Consider the following 22927-nt stretch of genomic DNA (forward strand, 5'->3'; position numbering starts at 1 on the left):
CCAACCTTACTTATGAAGTTGCCCCGACCCAGATCGTAGATTGGAAAGAGCAAGAGTTAAGGTCCAAGGTAATACCTATGGTGAAAGTGGCATGGGGTGATCCGTTGGCTCAAGATTTCTCTTGGGAGAGAGAGGCCGACATGAGGGAGCAATATCCATACTTGTTTGATTGATTTTGACGGTATGTTCTAAGTATTCTCTTGGATGAATCTTGATCTTGTCTTGGTGCAATATTTGACCTTGCCAATTTCGTGGACGAAATTTTTTTTAAGGGGGGGAGGATGTAACACCCCGTATTTTAGTGTATTTTTACTGAAGGAATTATTTTTATGTAATTAAAATAATTTCTCTTATTTTAAATTGGTTGGATTTTTAGTGAGTTTATTTCTATGATTTTTATTTGGTGAAAATTATTTTTATGTGCTTTCTTAATATTTATTTATTGTTATGCATTTAAATTGCTTTTACTATTTAAATTAATTACCGTGGGATTTAATTATTTCAATTTGACTTTACCATTACGTTTAAATTATTTTATTTAACTTGAGGTTTTAAAATCGTTTCCGTTGGATCATTTTGTGACCCAAGTTATGAGGATTGGACCTCATTTCTTTTTCCCTCTTTTTCTTTCCTCTCCTTTTCTTTTCCTCCCTTTTTTCTTTTTCTCCTTATTTTTTTTCCTTCGGTTTTCTTTTCCTCTCCCGCGCGATCTCTCTCTCTCCTCTCCTCCGCCCGTTTCCATCGTCCCCTCCCAGCGCCGCCGTCCGTCGGCGGTGGTCGACACCGCCCGGTCCTTTGCGTTCCCCAGCCGCCGGCCGTCCTACCCCACCAATATCACCGCCGTTCGTGCCGCCGTTAGCCTCCACGAAGCCCACGAAACCCACGACGCCGCGGCACACTTTCCACCATTGCGCCGCCGTCGCACCGCCATTGGCCACCATCTTCCTACCACTTCATCCCCGGCCTCTTGGCAACCCATTGGACCCAACCCCAGCTCCGATCCGTCACCGGTGAAGCCCCACCAAGTCCATCTCCGATTTGCACATTTTTGGCCTAAAACCACCCCTTGCGCCGCCACCCACGGCAAACCACCACCACCACTAGTTTCACCGACCTCCCTAGGCCCTACCCTATCAATCTTGGGTCTTCGTTTGTCCTCGTTGAAAAGTTGGTATTTGTGACCCACGGCCACAGTGTAGTTTACACTGTGGTATTGCTTAAACGTCGCCTTTTTCAACTTCGTGATCCTCGGAAAATTATTATATTGCACTATAAGTATTTCTCCAAAGAACTTTCGTAATTTAAATGTATTTTTGCACTAACCCATTTCACTGTGTTTTTGGCATGCCGGACTGAGTCCGAGGAGTTCGGGGGTCGGATGGATTTGTGATTGGAGTTGTTTGGTTGATTTGGTTGAATTGGATATTGGTTGTTGATGGATTGGTTGGATTTGTTGGTATTGTTCATTGATGGATGTTAGATATTGTGTTGGTACATGTGCATTTCATTATTTCATGCATGATCATGTTTGTAAAAGAAAACTGGGTTTTCGTGTATTGCATTCATGTTCATGTGATTTGAAAAGCTGTGATTTTATGTGATAATATTTTTGGTGCGTGTGTATCACGACCCCAAGCCGAGATGGGGCATTAACTCGGTGGAGCTCCTCTGGTTACTCGGGAGCGGAATATACTGAGTAACGTCCCCTGGATTGTCGCCGGGCGACAATGGGATCGGACGAGATGGTCTCGTGCCGACTCCGTGGTCCTTCTGCTGGCGGGGACTAGAGGATGTCTGGCCACGTACGCGCTGGGCGCGGAACTGGGCATCGCTCGTTGCGTAGTGTGAGTGCTTGGCCATGTACGCACTGGGCGCGGAACTGAGCACCGCTGCGAAGCCAGGACGTGCGGATGGTCCATAGGGGAGACCATGGTGCATATGGAAATAATGCATGGTGCATTTGGGATTAATGCACTATTTTCTGGGAAAATAGTGCGAGTTGATTTTTGGGTAAATCATTTTCTGGGAAAATGTTTTACGGATAATTTGGACCAAAATGAGATTTTGGTGTGTGTTGGAAATTTATCATTTTCGGGGAAATGATGTTTTGTGGAAAAATGCATGTTTTCATGTGCATGCATGTTAGTTGCATTTAATGCATTTTGTATTACGTTGTTGTTGGGGTTATACTTACCTGCGAGACCATTTTGTGGTATCGCAGATTTTGATGCTGATGAGGAGGAGGAGGGCGAGCCTGAGGAGACGGCTCCGCCTGAGGAGTGATCTGGGATCACTCGTTTGTACATTTTAAAACTATTGTAAATTATTTTATGGATGACTGTATAACTGCTATTTAAATCTTTACTGATGTTTGATTGTAATTAAATTCTGGTACTTAGTTGACTATCCGCTGCGTTATTTTATTTGAACACTGTTGCATGTACACACACTGGCACTTCGTTGGGATGTGTGACCGTGTTGTCACCATCCTGGCGTCTCGATCCCTGTGTATTTATATAAGGGGGATTGGGGGCGCCACATTGGTGGTGCATTTCTAATTTTTATTCTCCATTCTTTACAGCTTGGTTGAGTTTGCTGAGTTGGTTGGATTTTTTTCGTCTATTTCCAATAGTACCAAGGTACCCGACAATACTCTGAATATATCTATTTCAATGGTTGTTTTTTGCCTGTTCAAACATATATTTGGATTGAAAATGTTTTTGACTTTGCATCATCATGAGTTTTTCTTCTCAATTGAAAAAGACTGACTATAAAGAAATAAACATTATCTTCTGTTCAATGTGGGGGAGCTGTATGAAATGGCTAAAAATCATGACTTTAAAACCTCTATCACACTAAGACAAGAAATGAGAAATATTTTGAGAAAAAATTATGTTTATTAAATTATTGATTTTAAAACACATTATTTTTCCATTATTTAAATTTCTTGTTTTGAGTTATCTTGATAAGTGAGGTTCATATGATTCATTATTAGGTGATTCCAATGAGCATATAGTGGTGTATATATAAAAGTCTATAAACAAAATATAACATTCTCATGGATTTCAAAATTTGTTGCTTCCTTCTATTCGTTTAAAGAGTTGATTTGGTTGTAAGTTTTTAATTTAGACCTTCTTCGTCTTGAATTCATACTAAAAGGGTCATATAATTTTTATATTTGTTGGTAGTGCATTCCTAATTTTCATTCTCCATTCTTTTCAGCTCGGTTGAGTTTGCTAAATTGGTTAGACTTCTTTTGTCTACTTCCAATAGCCCCAAAGTAACTGACGATGCTCTAAATATATCTATTTCAATGGTTGGTTTTATTCTGTTGAAACATATATTTGAATTGAAAATGTTTTTGACCTTGCATCATTATGAGTTTTTCTTCTATCCAGTTGTCAACAAGAATTATTTTGTTGCATGTATAAATGAAAAGTGGTAAGCTCACATTAATAGATCAGTACAAATTTATCATGATGTAATCAATTAGTTATTTTGTATTCTTATAACCTTAGTCCTTGTTTAAAATGATTCCCAAGGTGCTGGAAAACATCTTAGGATAAACAATTTGTATAGGGCTATTTCTTTAGAAGAAGAAGAACATATACGACAAAAAAAGAGAGAAAGATATCTTCAACAAATGAATTCTACGAATGATACTATTCAACATGAAGAACAATTTCTCTCCCAACCAATCATTCACAATGAAACAAATGTGTCAGGAGGTGATATAGAATTCATGCACAATAATGAAGAGGTCAGGCTACGTTGTACAAAAGGACAACGCATTTTTCGTGCTGATGCTGGGACCAGTGATATATCCTCCGTTGAACAATTTGAATATAGTTCTAATGTTGATAGTTTCAGAATTTCCTATCAGCAAATAAACACAGTTGAAATTGTGTCAACAGAACCTCTTTGTTCGGACAATGCCACAATGTCTTTGACACTTGGGGCAACAAATGCATGTACAGAAAATGTACATACACCTAGTCAACTTCTGGTTGAATAGGTTTATTGTACATCCTTTGTTTTCACTGTACTTTCCCATCAGTCCTCTTATTTTTTTTTATTCAACATGCTCAATCATTCATTCAATAGGCTCATTCTTTTTCTCGATGCCAACCCAACTTTGAGATAAGGATATCAACAAATTCTCGGGGTAAGAAATATGTATAAAATTGAGTCATACTTCTTTTCCTTTTCTTTATTCCTTATATATAGTTTCATTCAATGATACCTCTATTGGAAATCGTAGCACCTTTAAGAGTTTGCCTCATTTCTTTGGTTTTTTTTTTCCTCCATAGGAAAGCGGCATCAACAATCAGCTGGTCTTAGGAAAATATTACAAACAGTGCCATCTGAGGTAACTTTGTTACCGCCAGTTCCATTCTGTAGATATTGTGAAGTAAAAAGATTTCAGCATGAAACAAATGGTTTTTGTTGTGCCGATGGAACAATCTCTTTAACTACAAATGATGTTCCGGAACAACTTTACAATTTGTTTACCTCTAACACAGTTGAATCTGTCAATTTTCTTACCTATGTGCGCACATATAACAATAAGTTTGCTTTTACATCATTTGAGGTTAAATTTGATAGAGATTTGTGCAGAAGGAACAGAGGAATTTATACATTCTGAGCTCAAAGTCAAATTTATCATTACATTAATGACTTGATTCCTTTGGATGGACGTCACTCGTATCTACAACTATATTTTTATGATACTGAACATGAATTGGACAATCGTGTTTATGACACCGGAAGGTTGGATTCATCAATTATTGCTTAACTCATGGATATTCTTCATATTAATCCATACTCAACATTCTTTCGAACACTTAGGGATTTGCCCAATTTGGAAAACCACAAAATTCATATTAAATGAGATGTGAGTTTGGATCATCGTGTTTTTAACGCTCTGTCAGCTTCCCAAGTAGCAGTCATTTGGATTGAAGATAATGATTTAGAACGCTTGAGATGACAAAATATTGTGGTATTCAATCATGCAGGTGGGAGTGATATAGTCAAATACTATTTTGGCCGTTATGATCCACTGCAATATCCATTATTATTTCCTTTTGGTGATACTAGTTGACACCAAGGAATATTAAGAGTATAAAAATGAGAAAGACTACCGCAACGAGTAACAAGAGCATCAATTGACCCCCAACAATCAGTATCAACAGAGCAACTGCTTACAAAGGAATAAGAAGGTTAAAATTATTGTTCTTGTTCTAATTTTTAATTGTTCTAATATAACAGTTTTACATTTCTGATTTGTTAAATTTATCATCTTATAGTGCTGAAAAAGAATAGATAAGACCCTGTTGTCTCATGCCGCGAGTATTATTGTTACAAGCTTCAAATTAGGAAAAATATAAGGTCTATTTTGTTGATCTCGGGCCGTTAACTGAGCAGTTTGTTGTTGATATGTACGTAAAAATTGAGACGTCAAGATTGAATTATTTCCATAATAAGCAACAAGAGATTTGATCCGAGGTGTATCAAGGAATAGTTGACAGCATTTCAATTGGACAAAGCAGTGCTTCCAAAGTTGGTAAACGCATTATTCTGTCTTCTTCTTTTATTGGAGGCCCAAAAGATATGCGCAAAAGATATATGGAAGCAATAGCTTTAGTCCAACGTTTTGGAAAATCTGACATCTTTTTAACCATGACGTGTAACCCAAGTTGAAAAGAAATTTTGGATGAGTTAGGTCTACAAGAAGAGGCACAAAATTGTCCTGATTTAATTGCATATATCTTTAAAGCAAAATTAGAAGATCTGAAGGATGAATTATTCAAACTGGAGGTGTTTGAAAAAGTTTCAGCATATGTATATGTCATTGAACATCAGAAAATAGGACTGCCACATGCACATTTCTTAATCATACTACAAAGAGATTGGAAAATCTATGCTCCCAAATCTTTTGATGAAATTGTATTAGCAGAAATATCTGATAAAGATAGAAATTTGCATTTGCACAAAACAGTAATAAAGCATATGATGCATGACCCCTGTGGAGTATTGAATCCGAACAATGTGTGTATGAAAATCAATGGCAGTTGTAAGAACCACTATCCAAAAAGCTTTGCATCTAACACAATTGTTGGAATCGATTGTTTCTCACAGTACAAATGTTGTGATAATGGAATAACTGTCAAAGTCAGAGGTAAAGATTTAGATAACTGTTGGGTTGTTCCACATAATCCATATCTCTTTGCAAAATTTGATTGTCACATGAATGTAGAAATTTGCTCAACAATCAAAGCAGTAAAATACCTCTATAAGTACATTTACAAAGGTCATGATCGTGTTGCTTTCAATTTGATTCTTAGACAAAACATCTAAGAGATAGATGAAATCCAACAATTTCAATCAGCTAGATGGATTGCTCCACCAGAAGCCATGTGGCGGATATATGGCTTTACTCTTAATTAAATGTATCCATCAGTTTACAGTTTACATTTACATCTTAAAGATCAACACCTGGTAGCTTTTCATGCACATGACGACTTGAACAATGTTCTGAGATATGATTTTTCGACAAAATCAATGTTGACTGAATTATTTTCAACAAATCAAGCTAATGAAAATGCCCGGAGGCTATTGTACAAAGAGTTTCCTGAGGCTTTTGTTTGGAGCCAACAACATAAAATATGGACTTTAAGGAAGAAGAAAACTGTTATAGGTCGCATGTTACAGCAAGCCCATTCGAAGGTGAAAGGTACTACTTACGGATTTTTTTAAATCATATAAGAAGTCATTTGTCATTTGACCACATCAAAATAGTTGGCGGTGTCACTGCACTAACCTTTCGTGAAGCAGCTACATTACATGGTTTGTTAGAAAGAGATACTAGTTTACAAGATTGTATGCAAGATACTTCCTTGTACCAAATACCACACAGTTTAAGACGGTTATTTGCAACAATTTTAGTATATTGTAATCCAACAAATCCTAGAGAACTTTGGGAATGTTTTGAACAAGATATGTCAAGTGATTTCCAAACAAGTGATGCAACATCAGTAGATATTAGGACAAAAGTCTTACGAAACATCTCTTCTACACTTGAATCGATGAGAAAAGACATAAACAAGTTTCATTTAATAGAACATGATATTTCTTTTGATCAGAATGAAATTGAATCTAGGGAAATAAATGATGAATTTGCAGTTTTGATACCAGAGGAAGATCTTATGGCTTCAATGACTCTTAATCTTGAACAACAACATGCATACAAATCAATTTTACAGAAAATCATTCTAAATGAATCTGCTGCATTTTTCATTGACGGTCCTGGTGGAATAGGGAAAACATTCTTATATAAAGCAGGAGTACAGTGAGATCAAGAAACTTAATTGCTCTTGCAATTGCATCGTCTGGTGTTGCTGCATCTATTTTACCTAGGGGTCGAATAGCACATTCACACTTCAAAATTTCATTAGATCTTGACAAAAATAATACTTGTAGTGTAAGCAAACAAGGTGCTCTTGCCAAATTGTTACGTCTTGCAAGGTTAATCATATGGGATGAAGCACCTATGTCTAGAAAATAATGTATGTAAGCATTGGATAAAATGTTACGAGACATAACTGACTCAAGATTACCATTTAGTGGAAAAGTTATTGTATTTGGTGGAGATTTTCCTCAAGTCTTACATGTGATTTGTAAAGGCACAAGACAAGACGAGGTTGATGCCAGTTTAGCATCGTCATATTTGTGGTCCACTCTAACTAAGATTAGGTCGGAAATGGAACAACACCAATCACAATTGAGAACAAGATAAAAATTTCCAATGAAATGCTTATTCCTTACAAAAATGATGTGGAGTCTTTAGATAATCTGATCGATGTGGTCTTTCAGGATATTGACAATTATTTAGAAAATTTATCCGAAATGACAAATTGATCTAACTTGACATCAAAGAACAATTCCGTCGATGAGATAAATGCAATGCTCATTCAAAGATTTCCTGGTGAAGTTACACAATACTGTAGCTTCGACGAAACAATTGATACATCAGAACAAGAAATCATGGAGGATTTTTTAAACACATTAACATCAAATGGACTTCCACCCCATGAATTGTTACTAAAAAAAATTATCCTATCATGTTACTCAGAAATGTCAATCATTTAGAAGGTCTGTGCAATAGAACATGCCTTATTTGCCACAACTTTGAACGAAACATCATTGATGCTGAAATTGCAGTTGGTCACCACGTTAGGAAAAGAGTTTTCATATCAAGAATTCATTTCTTGTCAAATGCAGACTATAATAGTGGTTTTTCATTCAAAAGAACACAATTTCCTATCAAATTAAGTTTTGCGATGACGATAAATAGGGCACAAGGGCAGACATTAGATTTTGTTGGTATATACTTGCCTCAACCTGTATTCTGTCATGGCCAACTATATGTAGCATTGTCAAGAGCCAAGACTTCTGCTTCAGTAAAAGTTCTTATAAGACCAGTATCAACTTATGATTGTGAAGAAGCTGAAACAAATAATATTGTTTATAGAGAATTACTAACACTAGCATATCCATAATGAATTTCTGTGAGTAATCTAATTCCAATATATGCCTCCTGATTGAATACAATTTATTTTTCCATTATGTATTTTCCTCAACTTCCTTTTTTTTATTTATTAAAATTTTTTTGTTTAAATTCAATTGTTTATACTAATATCTTTTTTTCTTCATGCATGAGTAGCCTTCAACATGCGGACTGTCCATACATCAATCAAGGACATTACTCCAACTACAAGAAATTGGAGCATCAAGATGATTGTGTCAGACAAATCTCCCAAACGTACTGCACAACATTCACCGACAAAATATCAAAATCTGACATTGATAGACCCCGAGGTAATACATTGACATCATTATCATACTTGCAAAAAATACACTTAATATTTATATTGTATTCTTTTACATGATATATTCAAAATAAATATGTTTTCCCCTTACAAGATGGATTCATTCTAACTATATTCTTAAATTAAATCCTACATGTATATATTTAATAAATACTATTTTACAATCAATTGAATGCATATAACTATTCATTTATATAATATTATGTAGGGCAACCGACTGCAAGTAATAAGTTTTGACAAAGATATAGACCTACGTAATGACACGTTACACATATTTCGATCGTACTACATTAGTAATTCCTATGTTAAGTCTTTAGATCCCAGACATAGAATCAAAGCGCACGAATACCAGTAGATCCTAAATTCAAGAACAATCATCGAAAAAATTCCAGATGATGAAGAGGAATTACAACCACCAGAATATAATATTATCCCATTCACCAATCTGCATGACTACAAAGACACTGGATCTGAAATAGGTAAATGCTACATTAATATATTTAAATTATTCCTTGATACTCTTATTTAGTTTTCACGAAAAAGAATATTTAACATAATTGGACGGCTATTCTGGCGGTCGCAATACACATGAAACCTCTTAGAAAAATTACCTTAATATATAGGCTAACAAATATCCAAGAAATATATGTTATCGACCAAAGGTAAACAAGATTTCTCAACTACATATGTGATATTAATAACTCTTTAATTACCTTGTTCTTAATACTATTTTGTAATATTATACTTTTAAATACTTTCCCCTAAATTTTACAGCTTAATGCCGATATGGTTGATTATGTGGGGTCGGTTTGTGGATGGTGAATGTTAGACAATCTCTCATATTATTGAAGCTAAACCAACTCTACCTGCAACACGTTTAAAAGTTGGTTCATACAATGGTATATTACACAACTTACAATATCAGCATCTATTAAATATAGAATATCATTATCTGCTAACTATTTTTATTTCTTTATAATATAGGTCTCTCTCTTTCATCTCAACCGACGAGTGTATTTACCTTAAATCCTATCATTCTTAGTACAACTTCATTGTGTCAATAGTAATTCTTTCTTACCTTATTACATATATAATCTGTACCTACTATAAAAAAAACCTAGACATTCTATACTATATTAAAAATTTTCAAAATATATACACATTTAGCTTTAAAAATGTTTTTTCTTTTATATCTTTCCCTCCATGATTTCTTGTAATACCCCGGATTTTAGCGTATTTATTTTTGTGAATGATTATTTTAATTAACTTAAATATTAATTCTCTTGTTTTAAATTTATCGGATTTCTGGTTGCATTTATATTATATTTTTAAGTTGTGAAATTTATTTTGATGTGCTTTCTTGATATTAATTATTGTTTGCATTTAAATTTGCTTTTTGCCTTAACGAATAATTTTATTGCTAGACTTTAATTATTTTATTTTATTAATTTTAAGTTGCAGTGTTTTTATTTGGCTCTTAAATTATTTTTATTGTGCCTTTTTCTTTTGTTGGACCCTTCTATTTTCGGACTGGGCCTTTTTGTGTGTGTGTGTGTGTGTTTTTTATTATTATTTTGGGGCTAGCCCATTTGGTCCCTAGCCCAACCCGTGACAACCAAGCCCAGTGATTTCTCTCCCCCAAACGGCGTCGTTTGGTTCAACCATAGGGTTTCTCCTTCTCTTTTCTTCTCCTGCGCCGTTGCCTCTCCAACTTTCCATTTTCAGTTTTCATTTCCCTTCTTCAATCCATGCGGTGCGGCTACTGCTTCTCCTCTTCTCCTTCATTTTATGTCATTCTTTCCTCTATTTTTCATTGAGTTGCTGTCTGCAGTGTTCCTTCTTCCTCTCCACCTTGTTTTCGGATTTTTCTTTTCCCTCTGCAAGTCAGCAAACGCCACCACTCATTCCTCCATATTCGGCTGGTGATGTTTCCATTTCCATATCTTTAATTTTCGGTTTCCCTTTTCGCTGTAAAACCGTGCAAATCTTTTCCTCTTTAGCATATATTGTTTTCATATGATTTTCTCTCCATTTGCAGGTCTGTCCATGAGCCTCCATTATTGTGCTTTCTCTTAACTCTCCCTTACTAATTTCGTGGCTCATGCTTGTGATTTATTCCCAATGCTTTCCCTTTTTGGTTTGGTCCTTCATTGCCCTGTTGTGTTTTATTTTTGCCGTACCTTGTTTTTGCCATAAAACTTGTAAGCTTCACTCGTATGTTGGTGATTTTGGTGCTCGCCATGAGTGTGTGTTCTGCTATTACTTGTTGCCTCTCAGTTTCCATTGAGTAAGTCTTTGCCGTTGCTCATCTCCTGATTTTCTTGTCTTGTGATAGTTTCTTAAGAAGGAAATATGCATATGTTTGTGAATCTCAGTTACTCTAATAATATTAGGTGTTTTACCAATTTGCCTTCTTTGGAACATATGAGTTGATATTATGCTCATTGAATCTGAAAGCTTGAGTTTTGTTTTTGCGTGGGTTAGTCTATTTTGGTCACAGATGTATGGGCTTATAAACTAAGCCAATGTACTAGTGCTTTAAACAAAATATTTACAAGTTGATCATGTTGTAGTTTTTATATGTTAAATTCACTTTGTATGAGTTTTGTTTTAAATACAAATTGAATAAATATTTGAAAGATATTATAAGTATTAATATTTTTAGAAGTACATAGTGGTGTAGGATTTCTATTTTGAACTCTTTAAAGAGATACTGATTAGTCTATTTTTATTAAATGAAATATTTGCCCTCCTACTTTAATCAGTTTTGTTTTAATGAGCCTTTAAACCAGATATGTATTTTACGACATAATTGTATCTATTACTAATATTATTATGCAATTTTAGAAATATTCTGAGTTTATAATTATGAGGATATTGACGAATTTAGGAAGTGATAATATTTTAGAATTAAGAGAAATCTTAAATTTTTGAAGAACTAAAATAGGTACTTCAAGTGTAATATGAGATTTATCTGTTCACCGGAGATTTATTTGAATTACATGAATTTTTATAGGTGACGATTGACAATTGTTCAGCACTGTTGTGGAGAATTTCTGAATAAGCTAAGAAACCCAGGTAAGCGGGGTTCCTATGCTAGGCTTTATACAAATTATTAAGACTGAGGTTGACTTTATGAAAACTTTGCATATTTTGTGATGAAATGAGAACTTGGGAAAAACCAACCTCGGTCGCTTATTTGCATTACTCATGAAATTTGTACGAAAAATGGAAAATATTTTCTGACATGCATTGTGTAGACATGAGCTAAATTTTGTTCTATTGTATCTGAAATTTAAAAAAGAACGATATTAAGGATATGAAAAATTGTGTATTGATTTAGAAAGATGCTCCGACTTTTGTTTTCAGTATGTGAGAATGATCTGAATTTCAATACTCTGTTTTGATATAATGTGGCATATGAAAAACCTTTGGCATGACTTTCTGATTCTGACTCTGATGCTGATATGTGATTACGATTCTGTTTTGCTCTAATATGTGGCCCTGTCACGGGATAGAATAGTGACCTCTGGCCCTGTCACGGGATAGAATAGTGACCTCTGGCCCTGTCACGGGATATAATAGTGACCTCTAGCTCTGTCACGGGATATAATAATGACCTCTGGCCTTACCACATGATATAATAGTGGATTTCTGTTCTGAGTGCAATCGCTTTGATATTCATAGTGATTTATGTTCTGCTTGGCTTTTCGCAGAAGGCACAACCCTACCACGAGGGTTAAACATGACCTCTGTTCTGATATGATATGATAAGATGAGGATGTTCAGTCATGTTGTGCCAAATGAGTCTTTGAATATGAAAAGTTGGTTTCTGAATATGAAATGTTTGAAATATCGCTCTGATTTTCTGATAATATGTATTTTTGAGATGTGCATAATGAAAACTGAAATGTTTTATTTCTGTATTCTGAACTCTGTGAAAATATTTTATGTCCTCTACTTACTGAGTTGTTGATAACTCACCCTTTATTTTCATAACATTTTTCAGATATTTTTATAGTCCAGCTGGAGAACAAGAATATGAAGTATTGAAACAGTCTGATGATCATAAATGAATGAGTGCTAAGGGTACGAGTATTTTTGGAGGATCATATTTAGTAGTTTTATCTCTAGCGGTTATTTTGATACGTCAAGTTATGATTAATTTGGGTCTTTGTGGAGACGTTATTTGTTATATTGAGGTTTTTGTTTAGTATTTATGTGGAAGGATATGGATTTTTGGATCGAAGAAATAAGTTCAGTATTTTGTGGAGTTTTCGTTTATTTATTATTGATTCTTGGAGATGTTCTTGAGGAATAAGAGCTAACTCTCCGGACCTCTGGGAACGGGGCGTTACATTTCTCTCATTCCTTTTAAATACTTCTACAAATATTAAGGACGATGCTTAATCATGCACTGCTTGAAGAAATCGTTGAAAAAAATCTGCATTGTACATTGGCATCAGCATCGGCATCGGCATCAACTGTTGATATGAAAGACATAATTAAGATTGATGATGTTGCTGGCTTCCTTAAATCATTACAACCAATGATGATACATTTCTACGGTCTTCTTTAACTTTTTTTGTCTTTACATATATTACCTATTAAAAATACCGCACATGCATTTTTAAAATAAATACAACCTTCTCCTAAGGCTACATACTATTTACAACCATTTAATAACATATGTCTGTTCAAAATTTAATGCAGAATGCAAGATTTTGGATTAAAGCAACCATCTTTGTGGTTGATCTCCATCAAATATTCTTCTACATGTCCTGCATTGGATGTAAGAAGGGGACATGATATGAACAAAATGAAAAATTCCTGTGTTATCATTGCAAGTATATGAGTAATGCACAACTACGGTATATATGTTATATTCATATTTTACGTCATGAATATAGTTTGTTTAATCAGTTTTATGTTATATTCAAATTATTGTTTAGTCATTCAGACTCATGAATATAGTTTGTTTATACAGATGTCGAGCCTACATTGACATCGACGATGACAATGGACGACTAGGGGCTGTCATATTTGGTGAAATTGCAGAAGAAGCTCTAGGTTGCACATCAATCAAACTAATGGAACATACAGGAGAGGTAACCAACTTGTTCATTTTCCTATTTCTATTTTTAAAAAATTGATCTTAGATATTCAAATAGGGAGTTACATAAATTTTCTTTCTTATACACTAAATTAAACAAATGTTGCAAATTACCCTTGGAGCATTTTTGAAAGATGTCAAAAGAAAATTACCCTTCTTTCAAAAACTACAGGAATATATTAATGAGGTCTGGTTTTGATATTACATTTATATGGTCAATTAGAAATTTAAAATTATATACTCATAATAATGTCTTTACATAAGCCATTACTGTAACACCTCGTATTTTAGTGTATTTTCACTGAATGATTATTTTTAATAATTCAAAAATTTATTCTCTTATTTTATAATTATCGGATATTTAAAATGTTTTATTTTATGATCTTTAAATTGTGAAAAATTAAATTATTATGTTTTCTTAATATTTATTTATTGTTGTACATTTAAATTGTTCTTCTTTTAAATTAATTGATTGTGGGATTTAATTATTTTATTTTCATTGTATCATTACGTTTAATTTAATTTAATTGATTTGCTGTTTTAAAATCATTTTCGTTGGATCATTTTCTGTGACCTAAGATGTGAGGATTAGACCTCATTTCTTTCCCTCCATTTTTCTTTTTCTCTTTTTCTTTTCTTTCCTTTTTCTTTTTTCTTTTTTTTTTTCCCCAGTTTTTCCCCCCTCCCGCGCGACGCACTCTCTCTCTCTCTCCCAGTCCGATTTCTTCTCCACCCAGCCCGCCGCCGTGAGCTGCCGGTGACCTACACCGCCCCTTCCGTTCACCTCCCCATCCGCCGGCGACCTCACCTCCCAAATCCCAGCTCCTATCTCGCCGCCGATAGCCTCCACGCGCAACACCCAGCCGAGGCCTTCTCTTCCTTCGCGCGCCGTCGTCGCGCCACCTCCGGCCACCATCTCTTCACCACTTCATCCCCGACCTCTTGGCAACCCAACGGACCCAACCCCGGCTCCGATCCGTCACCGATGAAGCACAATCAAGCCCATCTTCGTTTCAGGCTTTTTGGCCTTAAAACCACCCTTTGCGCCGCCACCCATGGCAAACCACCACCACCATTGGTTTCACCGACCTTTCTAGGCCCTACCCTATCAATTTCGGGTCTTAGTTTGTCTCCGTTGAAAAGTGAATTTTTGAGACCCACGGCCACAGTGTATTTTACACTGTTGCGTTGCTGAGCCGCCACTTTTTACAGCTTCGTGATCCTTCGAAAATTATTATATAGCACTGTAAGTATTTTTCCAAAGAACTTTCGTGATTTAAATGTATTTTTACACTAACACATATTATTGTGATCTGGTTGGACATGTCGGACTGAGTCCGAGGAGTTTAGGGGTCGGATGGATTATGGACGAAGTTGTGTGTTTGGTTGGTATTGTGAATTGTTGGTTGTTGTGGTGTTGTTTCATGTATATGGCATATTTGCACGCATGTTCATGTTTGTAAATGAAAATTGAGTTTTCACATGATTGCATACATGTTCATGTGTTTATCTAAAAATTAGATTTTCATGTGAAATAATTTGAGTGTGTTTGAAACAACTGGATTGACTGGTTTGAGAAAAAGGAAAAGAGACTGTAGGGATGGTGGTAAGCAGGGATGGTGGTAGAGTCCCGCCTTCGATTCCCGCCTACGGTGCACGCAGTAGGGATGGTGGTAAGCAAGGATGGTGGTTGTGTCCCGCCTGTGATTCCCGCCTACGGTGCACGCGGTAGGGATGGTAGTAAGCAGGGATGGTGGTATAGTCCTGCCTGTGATTCCTGCCTACAGTGCTCTAATAAGTATTCATTGTGTGATAAATATTCATTGTGTAGAAAGGAACTGTAGGGATGGTGGTAAGCAGGGATGGTGGTAGAGTCCTGCCTGTGATTCCCGCCTACGGTGCACGCGGTAGGGATGGTGGTTGTGTCCCACCTACAGTGCACGCGGTAGGGATGGTGGTAAGCAGGGACGGTGGTAGAGTCTCGCCTGCGATTCCCGCCTACAGTGTCCTATAATTGGTTTGTTTTGTGTGAATCATTTTCTGAAAAAATGACAGACTATGTTTTTGGGCCAAAATAGGATTTTGGCGTGTGTTGAAAAATATCTATTTTTGGGAAAAAATGGTATTTTATGGCTAAGTGGATTTTGTCGTATGAATGCATGTTGGTTGCATTAATATGTTTTTATCCCGAGAGTTGTTTGGTTTATACTTATCTGTGGTACCATTTTATGGTATCGCAGATTTTGATGCAGATGAAGATGAAGAGCCTTAGCTTGGCTCCGTTGGTGGAGTGATCTGGGATTGCTCCTGTTTATCGAGTTTCGTTTTTTATCAATTTATGTGTTGCCTTTGTAATTATTTGGGATGACTGTATAACTCTTTAAAGGTAATTTGTTTTGAATATTTGTATTTAAATTTCTGGTACTTAGATGACTTATTTATATTATCCGCTGCGATTTTTATTGTGTACTCTTGCATGTTGCACACACTTGAGCACATTTCGTTGGGATGCGTGACCCGTGTTGTCATCATCCTGACGTCACGATTCCCTTGTTTTTGTACGTGGGAGTCGGGGCGTCATAATTACTTTTTCAAATTATAAATCAGTCCACTTTATATATTGACAAGATTATTATTAGATGCAAACACTATATTTATATTTGTTCACCATACTTTATATATTCTATATTAACATGCTTCTAAATCTTTGATAACCATGCTTAGACTCCAAATTCATTTCATGCAAGAACATTTACTATATATCTAAAATATTGCAACATTATGTTCAAGTAAAAAATGGATCATACAATTGGGTGTAGATTTAGATCAACTCCAAAAACAGCACCACAAATATTGTGAATGAGGAGAACACACCACCTCTAAATACATAACTCCCAAACTTTACTTTCAGTAACGAAAAAAACAATTTTGTAATATTTAGTCGTTTAAAAAAAAACTATAATATGAATTCGAAACGTAATCCTTTACTTTCAAAACTTGCTTGAACCTATAATTTGTTTAAACTTATTGCTATTTGAATTAGTAGTTTCTAATTAGAATGAGCTATATTATCCTCATAAACCTTATCATTAAATTTTCTTCTTCTACACTGGATGTTTATATTTTAGAACAATTTAATACAGGGCAAACGTGCCTCGCACGTAACTTCACTGCTAGTATATATATATATATATATATATATATATATCTATTCTATATATAAAAGCATGAATGTAACAAACAATAGTGATTTTCGTCTTCCTTTTTTTTGCCAATTTTAACCTTTCTGTTTTAGTAGTTTTCCCGTTTTGTTCTCTTGTAGTTGTTTCACCGCTAGCTTACTCAGTTTTTGGAAGTTTAAAGACTTCCACTGCCTTAATGAATTTCTGTAAATCACACATTCTTGCTTTCAAATCTTTCTCCCTCTACTCTGTGAAACCATTGTGTTCCTCTGCTGCTAAGCTTACGGGAATTAAGTGCCTCTTTTTCTCCTTTGGATGATTTATTAACTATGTAATTAGGTTGATAGAAAATCATACGAACCAAACCGACACCAGATTGAAATAAAGTATTTCTTGGATTACTTGAAAATCATACATCCATAGAATTAAAACATCAACGCCAGATCAAAAAATCCCAAAAACCCATCAGCTTGCAAACATCACAAAACGGACAGAAAAAATATATATCTTCAAACACAGAAAAAATAAGCATACATCCATGTTCTTTGGCAACATGCACAATCTATTACGGAAGAAATAAATATCATCAAACATGGAAAAACCACATCAAAATAATCCAAAAATTCATCAGATCGCAAAAATCACCAATAACTTGATCAATCGTCCAAAATACACCCGAGCCAAGAAAACCCACAAACCCACAAACACAGAAAAGATAAGAGGAAGTGTTTCAATATGCATATGCATGAAACCAACGTAGATCCAAAGAAAAACCCCTAACCATCATCTACAAACAAAACTACCCTAGTATTCGAAGTCAACAAATTCTCTAAACCAAGCCCCTAGCTAAGACCGACCCACTAATTTTTCTCACCTTAAGCTTTGGAATAATTTATGGAGTCGTTGGTCGGAATCCCAGCCATTGGGATCGTCTCCCCAAGGAGCTTGATCGCAGGGTTTATGGCTTTTCTACCTTAAGCTTTGGAAGAGGGAGTGTTTTTGTAGGCACTGTCTTCTGTCGATCTATGGTGGCTGTGAAGTTTTCTGCTATGCAAGGTAGAGAAGGGAGGGGAGAGGAGAGAAAGGGGCTGTGAGGTGGTCATGTCGACGCGAGGAAGAGAAGGAAGGGGGTGAGGGAGAGAAGAAAAGAGAGAACGGGTTAGAAGTGTGCGGTGAGAGAGAGAGAGAGAGAGAGAGAGAGAGAGAGGGGGAGGGGAGAAAAGAGAAAATAAGAAATAAAAATATAGGGTTTTCATTCCCTACTGCCCAAACACTGCTGTTTAGGTAGTTGGCACTTGGATTTCTTTATGGTACTCTATATTATCCTATTTTCAACATATTTATTAATTTACTGTTTATAGATGTTATTTTCAAAATTTTTTCACACAACTGGACAAACGTGCCTTGCATGTTGCACCATTAATTAGTAGAGTGGGGCTACTTTGCCGCCCCACTCTTACCGCTGGGCTTACCGCCCAGCGTTAATTTTTCTTTTCTTTTCACATTTTTTAATACATTTAAATAATTTTAAAAAATAAAAAAATACACTAATACACTTAAAAACACTTCTTTAATCACTAAGTAAAAAAAAAAAAAATTTTTTTTTGCCAAGTGGTCAAAAGGAGCGGTCAAGTTGGGGCGGCATACTAGTGTTTTCCTAATTAGTATATATATCTTGCATATATGAATGTGCGCGCATTTTTTTCAAACCAAAAACAATCGATCCAACTACGTACCTGACCCACCAATTGGGACTTCCACTCTCTATCGAGGACTTCCACCATTTGGGAGCTTCAGACCGCAACTTTCTCTCTAAACCCAGCTCATTCAGACCGGCTAGAGGGGGTGGGAGCTTCGGCTTCTTCCTCCTTCACTCTTTCCCTCTACTTCTCTGATTTTCTTTGTATTTTATTTTTTTTTCTTTTTCGTTTTTTTAGGCCAAATGAAGGGAGAATCGCCGTTCGTGGTCTTCGAGGTCCTTATAGCCAACACGCGCCCCACCAGAAGGTTGCCCAGCCGCCGATCTACACGTCCACTGAACACGGCCCCAACCGGAGTGGAGCGTAGCCTGCACGCGCGGGACGAAAATTTCGAAGCTCGTCGGCGCGTGGCCATCACGCGCCACCAAGGAGCTCTATGCCGTTGCAACGCGCGGCAGCTCCCGAACCGGCGACTCTGGATCTCCCAAGACCGACCGTCGGTTTTTCCTTCCGAGGCATTTTTTCTGCGCTGTTTTTTTCCTTTTTACAGTGTTTTCTCTATGTAATTTATTTATGCATTGTGTTTATTTTCAAGAAAACAAAAAAATCCAAAAACATTAGTCCCATCGGACTTAGGTCTAAAGGGTGTTGTCCCCCCTCTGCTTAGTCGGTGATGTTGGGGTTTGGTTTCTCCATACTCAACCTAGTTGGGTATGGAGTTTTATGTTTGGTTACTGTGAACTCTGTTGGGAACAGAGGTGTGCTATCTCTTAGACTTCGGTCTTTAGAGATAAGCCGTCTGGACTAGACCATGTCAGTCACAATAGTGTACTGAAATTCTACTAACGTTTGTAATTGACTTGTTGTTTGAAGTCAAAGTTGTATGTCCTCTTAAATGAATGGAATGAGATCCTTTTTATCAAAAAGAAAAAAACTCGGTACCTGACAACGACCACCACCACGCTGGTCCACGAACATTTTAAACAGTACAAGACAATAAGGAAAAAAAAGGCATCCACTCCTCTACTTTGCTTCAAATGCAAATAATTCTGAACGAGAAAAAAAAAAATAGTTATAAACAAAGCACTGACCCTCATATATATACTAATGATTACATGAATATATACTTTACATTCTGTTAACGAAGCCCAAACTCTCACCAACCCACATATATATACTAAATTGGTTTAATTTATAATCTTTCTTCTAATCCACTGGGACATATCAACACGGAGTCAACGCAAAGACCACCTTTGGTGTGTGTACAATCAATCTGGATCATCGAAAACTTGATCTTTGTGGGCGTGTTAGGGTTCTCGATGACAAAGTCACCCACATGGTAACAGACCCATTTGCCTGGTTCCCGCAAGAAACATTCAGAAAGCGCATGATGATGCTGAGTACCGTTCGATAGTGATGCGGATAACTGGAACCGGACAGGTTTAATGTCCCAACCATGCACTTGATCAAGGTTACAGACCCTTCGACCAAACCGTACTTTCGAGGCTTTGCCTAGCTGAAGCCGGAAGAATAGGCTGTATGTCCCCGGTTGAAATTCGAACTCCAATTCTCCAAGCACTTCAAACCACCACATCTGGTGAAGGTATGCAATTGTTTGAAATCTGCATGCAGTACGTACGTCAAAGAATTATAAACATGGCAGATCAGATCATGTAACTCTTTCAGAAATCATAAAAATATAGAAAAATATCCATAGCTTCAGATGAAAGCTAGCTGTTAGAATTAAGCTAGTTAGATATCATTTTAAAAAAGATTCGAAAAATCAAACATTTTTCCTATCCCCGAAGGAAGAAGGATGTACTTAGTCCATTCATCGCAGAGCACGGCGCGAAAACCTCAGGACTAATATTTTAATATTAATTATTAATTACAGGTAATAATGTTTTTTTGGGGGTCCATTTATGTATATGCATGGTTGATCAGTTGTCATACTCAACACAACGCATCTAACAAGAAAATGAATTGTAAAGGGAAATCAAGCACACCTTGTCTACAAGATAAATTAAATCTTCTTAATTGGCAATATGTTTGTAAAAAGTTGAAAGCTGCCCAGCTTGAACGAGTCTCTATGATCAATTATCATTCTAGAGTGCAAGCTAGCTAGCATCTGCACTCTGCAATAGATTCTTATACCATGCATGGTGGTAATTACATTGTTTTCATGATCGTGATCAGGAGGTAATAAAAGTAAATTATGTGGTGACAATTGGAGAAGTAAAACTATGTTTTTTCTCTTTCCCCATCAATGACATGCATATAGAATACTGGTAAGGGCGGCTCGCAGTACTCTAGTTTTCAAAGACATGATTGAAATTCTAGTAGTTAATATGCAATTCTAACTTTTGTTCCTTTTTCAAAATGCATCTATGATATTTAGGAAAAGCTTTCTCGAGGATTGTTGCTTTAATATATATAGAGTATATAATTGAGTAAATATAAATGAAAAATGCCAGTACGTAATTTAAAGCTGGATACAATCTCAACATTTGGAATTAAACTCTATATAAGAGAAAAAGAGCAGGTCTTTTAAGATCAGAAATTTGCTAAAGCTTTTAGATCGAACTTCTGAACATGAGTTCTAGATCATCATTGTCATCATCTTGAACGCAACAAATCGCGATCGGAGGTTGGAAACAATTTAAACAAGACGTGCCAAAATCAGATATCAAGTACTAAAAGCTTGAGTACTACTACTACTACTTCGAAATCGATCTTCCTACCAGCAAGAAGGGCACATCCACAGCAGCCATTGTATATATATCCAGTACACACAACCTGCAGACGACTTAAATCGAATATATATCTTACCTGGATTCTTCAGTCGCAATGTAGCTCCAGTATCTTCGATCATCTATCCCTGTTATCCTCAATGCCTTCGACGAAATTGACATAAAAACCTTACCACTGCTCTTGTCCAACCAAACTTCCTAAAGAAAATAAACAATAAAAATTAGTATAGATCGAAAAAGATGGTTATTAACTCATTCCTTTTTGAAAAATGCCTCTGAAAAAGCTATTACAATAAATACTTCCTGTAAAGTAGAAAGGAAAGTCTTTTTCATGAGTAGCTAGATTAATGGAAGAAATGTTTTCTTTTTTTGTGTGCGCGCGCGTTCATCAGACAAAAAAGGAGTTAAAATTTGTGATATTAAATTCATGAAGATATTGTAACTAGCTGACGGGAAACGCACTTGATCTCTACCGAAATAGGTTTATTTCATTGCTAAGCAGTGTGTTGAGAGAGAGAGAGAGAGAGAGAGATGTACCGTAGTGCCATGATCAAAATGATTGTGTCTACATAATCTAGCATAAATATCTTTCTTAGCCAAATTCTCAGTGTCTTCGTGAAGAACTTTGTTGACAAGAAACTTATAATTTGAAGGCAACTTCGATTCCCACACAAAATCAGCCCGAGAAGCGCTGCGGAAAGCCCTGTTCAATCGGGCTAACTTACAGATTTCGGGAGGATCCAAGTACATCAGAATCGATGAGATGCAATTCTCCGGCAAGTCACCTAGACTGGGTTTCGATGGAGAAGAAACTTCAGTACTGCTCTGATCTGCTACAAAACCGGAGAAACTAGCCCCCATAAACAAGAACAAATATTTCAACAAAAAGTAGCCCGAAGCGTATTACTAGAAGGGGTTTAAAGGTAGAGAAGGAGGTGATAAATTAGACGAGACACGGGGGGAGAGAGAGGAGATGGTGCTGCCATTTTTTCATGGATAATTAATTAAGGAGGCAGAGATCTTTGGCAATTGATCTTGACAGAGACAGAGAGAGGGAGAGGGAGGCCCGGGAAATAGAAAAAGGTATAAAGTAGGCTTCCAAAGAGGGAGGTGTACATGAGTGTGCATGGAACATGTTTTCCTTTTTCGTAAGAATAATGATACGTTATTCTCACGTTAGGCCGGGCCTGTAGAAAAGAGAAATACTGATCTGGACACAAGGTAGTTGCTTGATATGATTTTTTAGATTATAAAGTTATTTTTATTGTAAAGTAAATCTAATAAATTATATAAA

At 36.1% G+C, this 22927-nt stretch overlaps 1 protein-coding gene across 1 annotated transcript; it reads right to left on the reverse strand.

The window, feature by feature from the left end:
• Window positions 1–19831: 19831 nt before the first annotated feature.
• On the reverse strand, window positions 19832–22720 carry LOC121248351 (F-box protein PP2-A13-like). Its single transcript, XM_041146805.1, has 3 exons — window positions 22171–22720; window positions 21713–21831; window positions 19832–20505 (listed from the first exon to the last, which is right to left on the reverse strand). The coding sequence occupies exons 1-3, from the start codon at window positions 22492–22494 to the stop codon at window positions 20076–20078; spliced, it is 873 nt and encodes a 290-aa protein (XP_041002739.1). The 5' UTR covers window positions 22495–22720; the 3' UTR covers window positions 19832–20075.
• Between the last annotated feature and the right edge of the window lie 207 nt (window positions 22721–22927).

Source organism: Juglans microcarpa x Juglans regia, chromosome 2D (genome assembly GCF_004785595.1).
Source record: "Juglans microcarpa x Juglans regia isolate MS1-56 chromosome 2D, Jm3101_v1.0, whole genome shotgun sequence".
Classification (NCBI taxonomy): domain Eukaryota; kingdom Viridiplantae; phylum Streptophyta; class Magnoliopsida; order Fagales; family Juglandaceae; genus Juglans; species Juglans microcarpa x Juglans regia.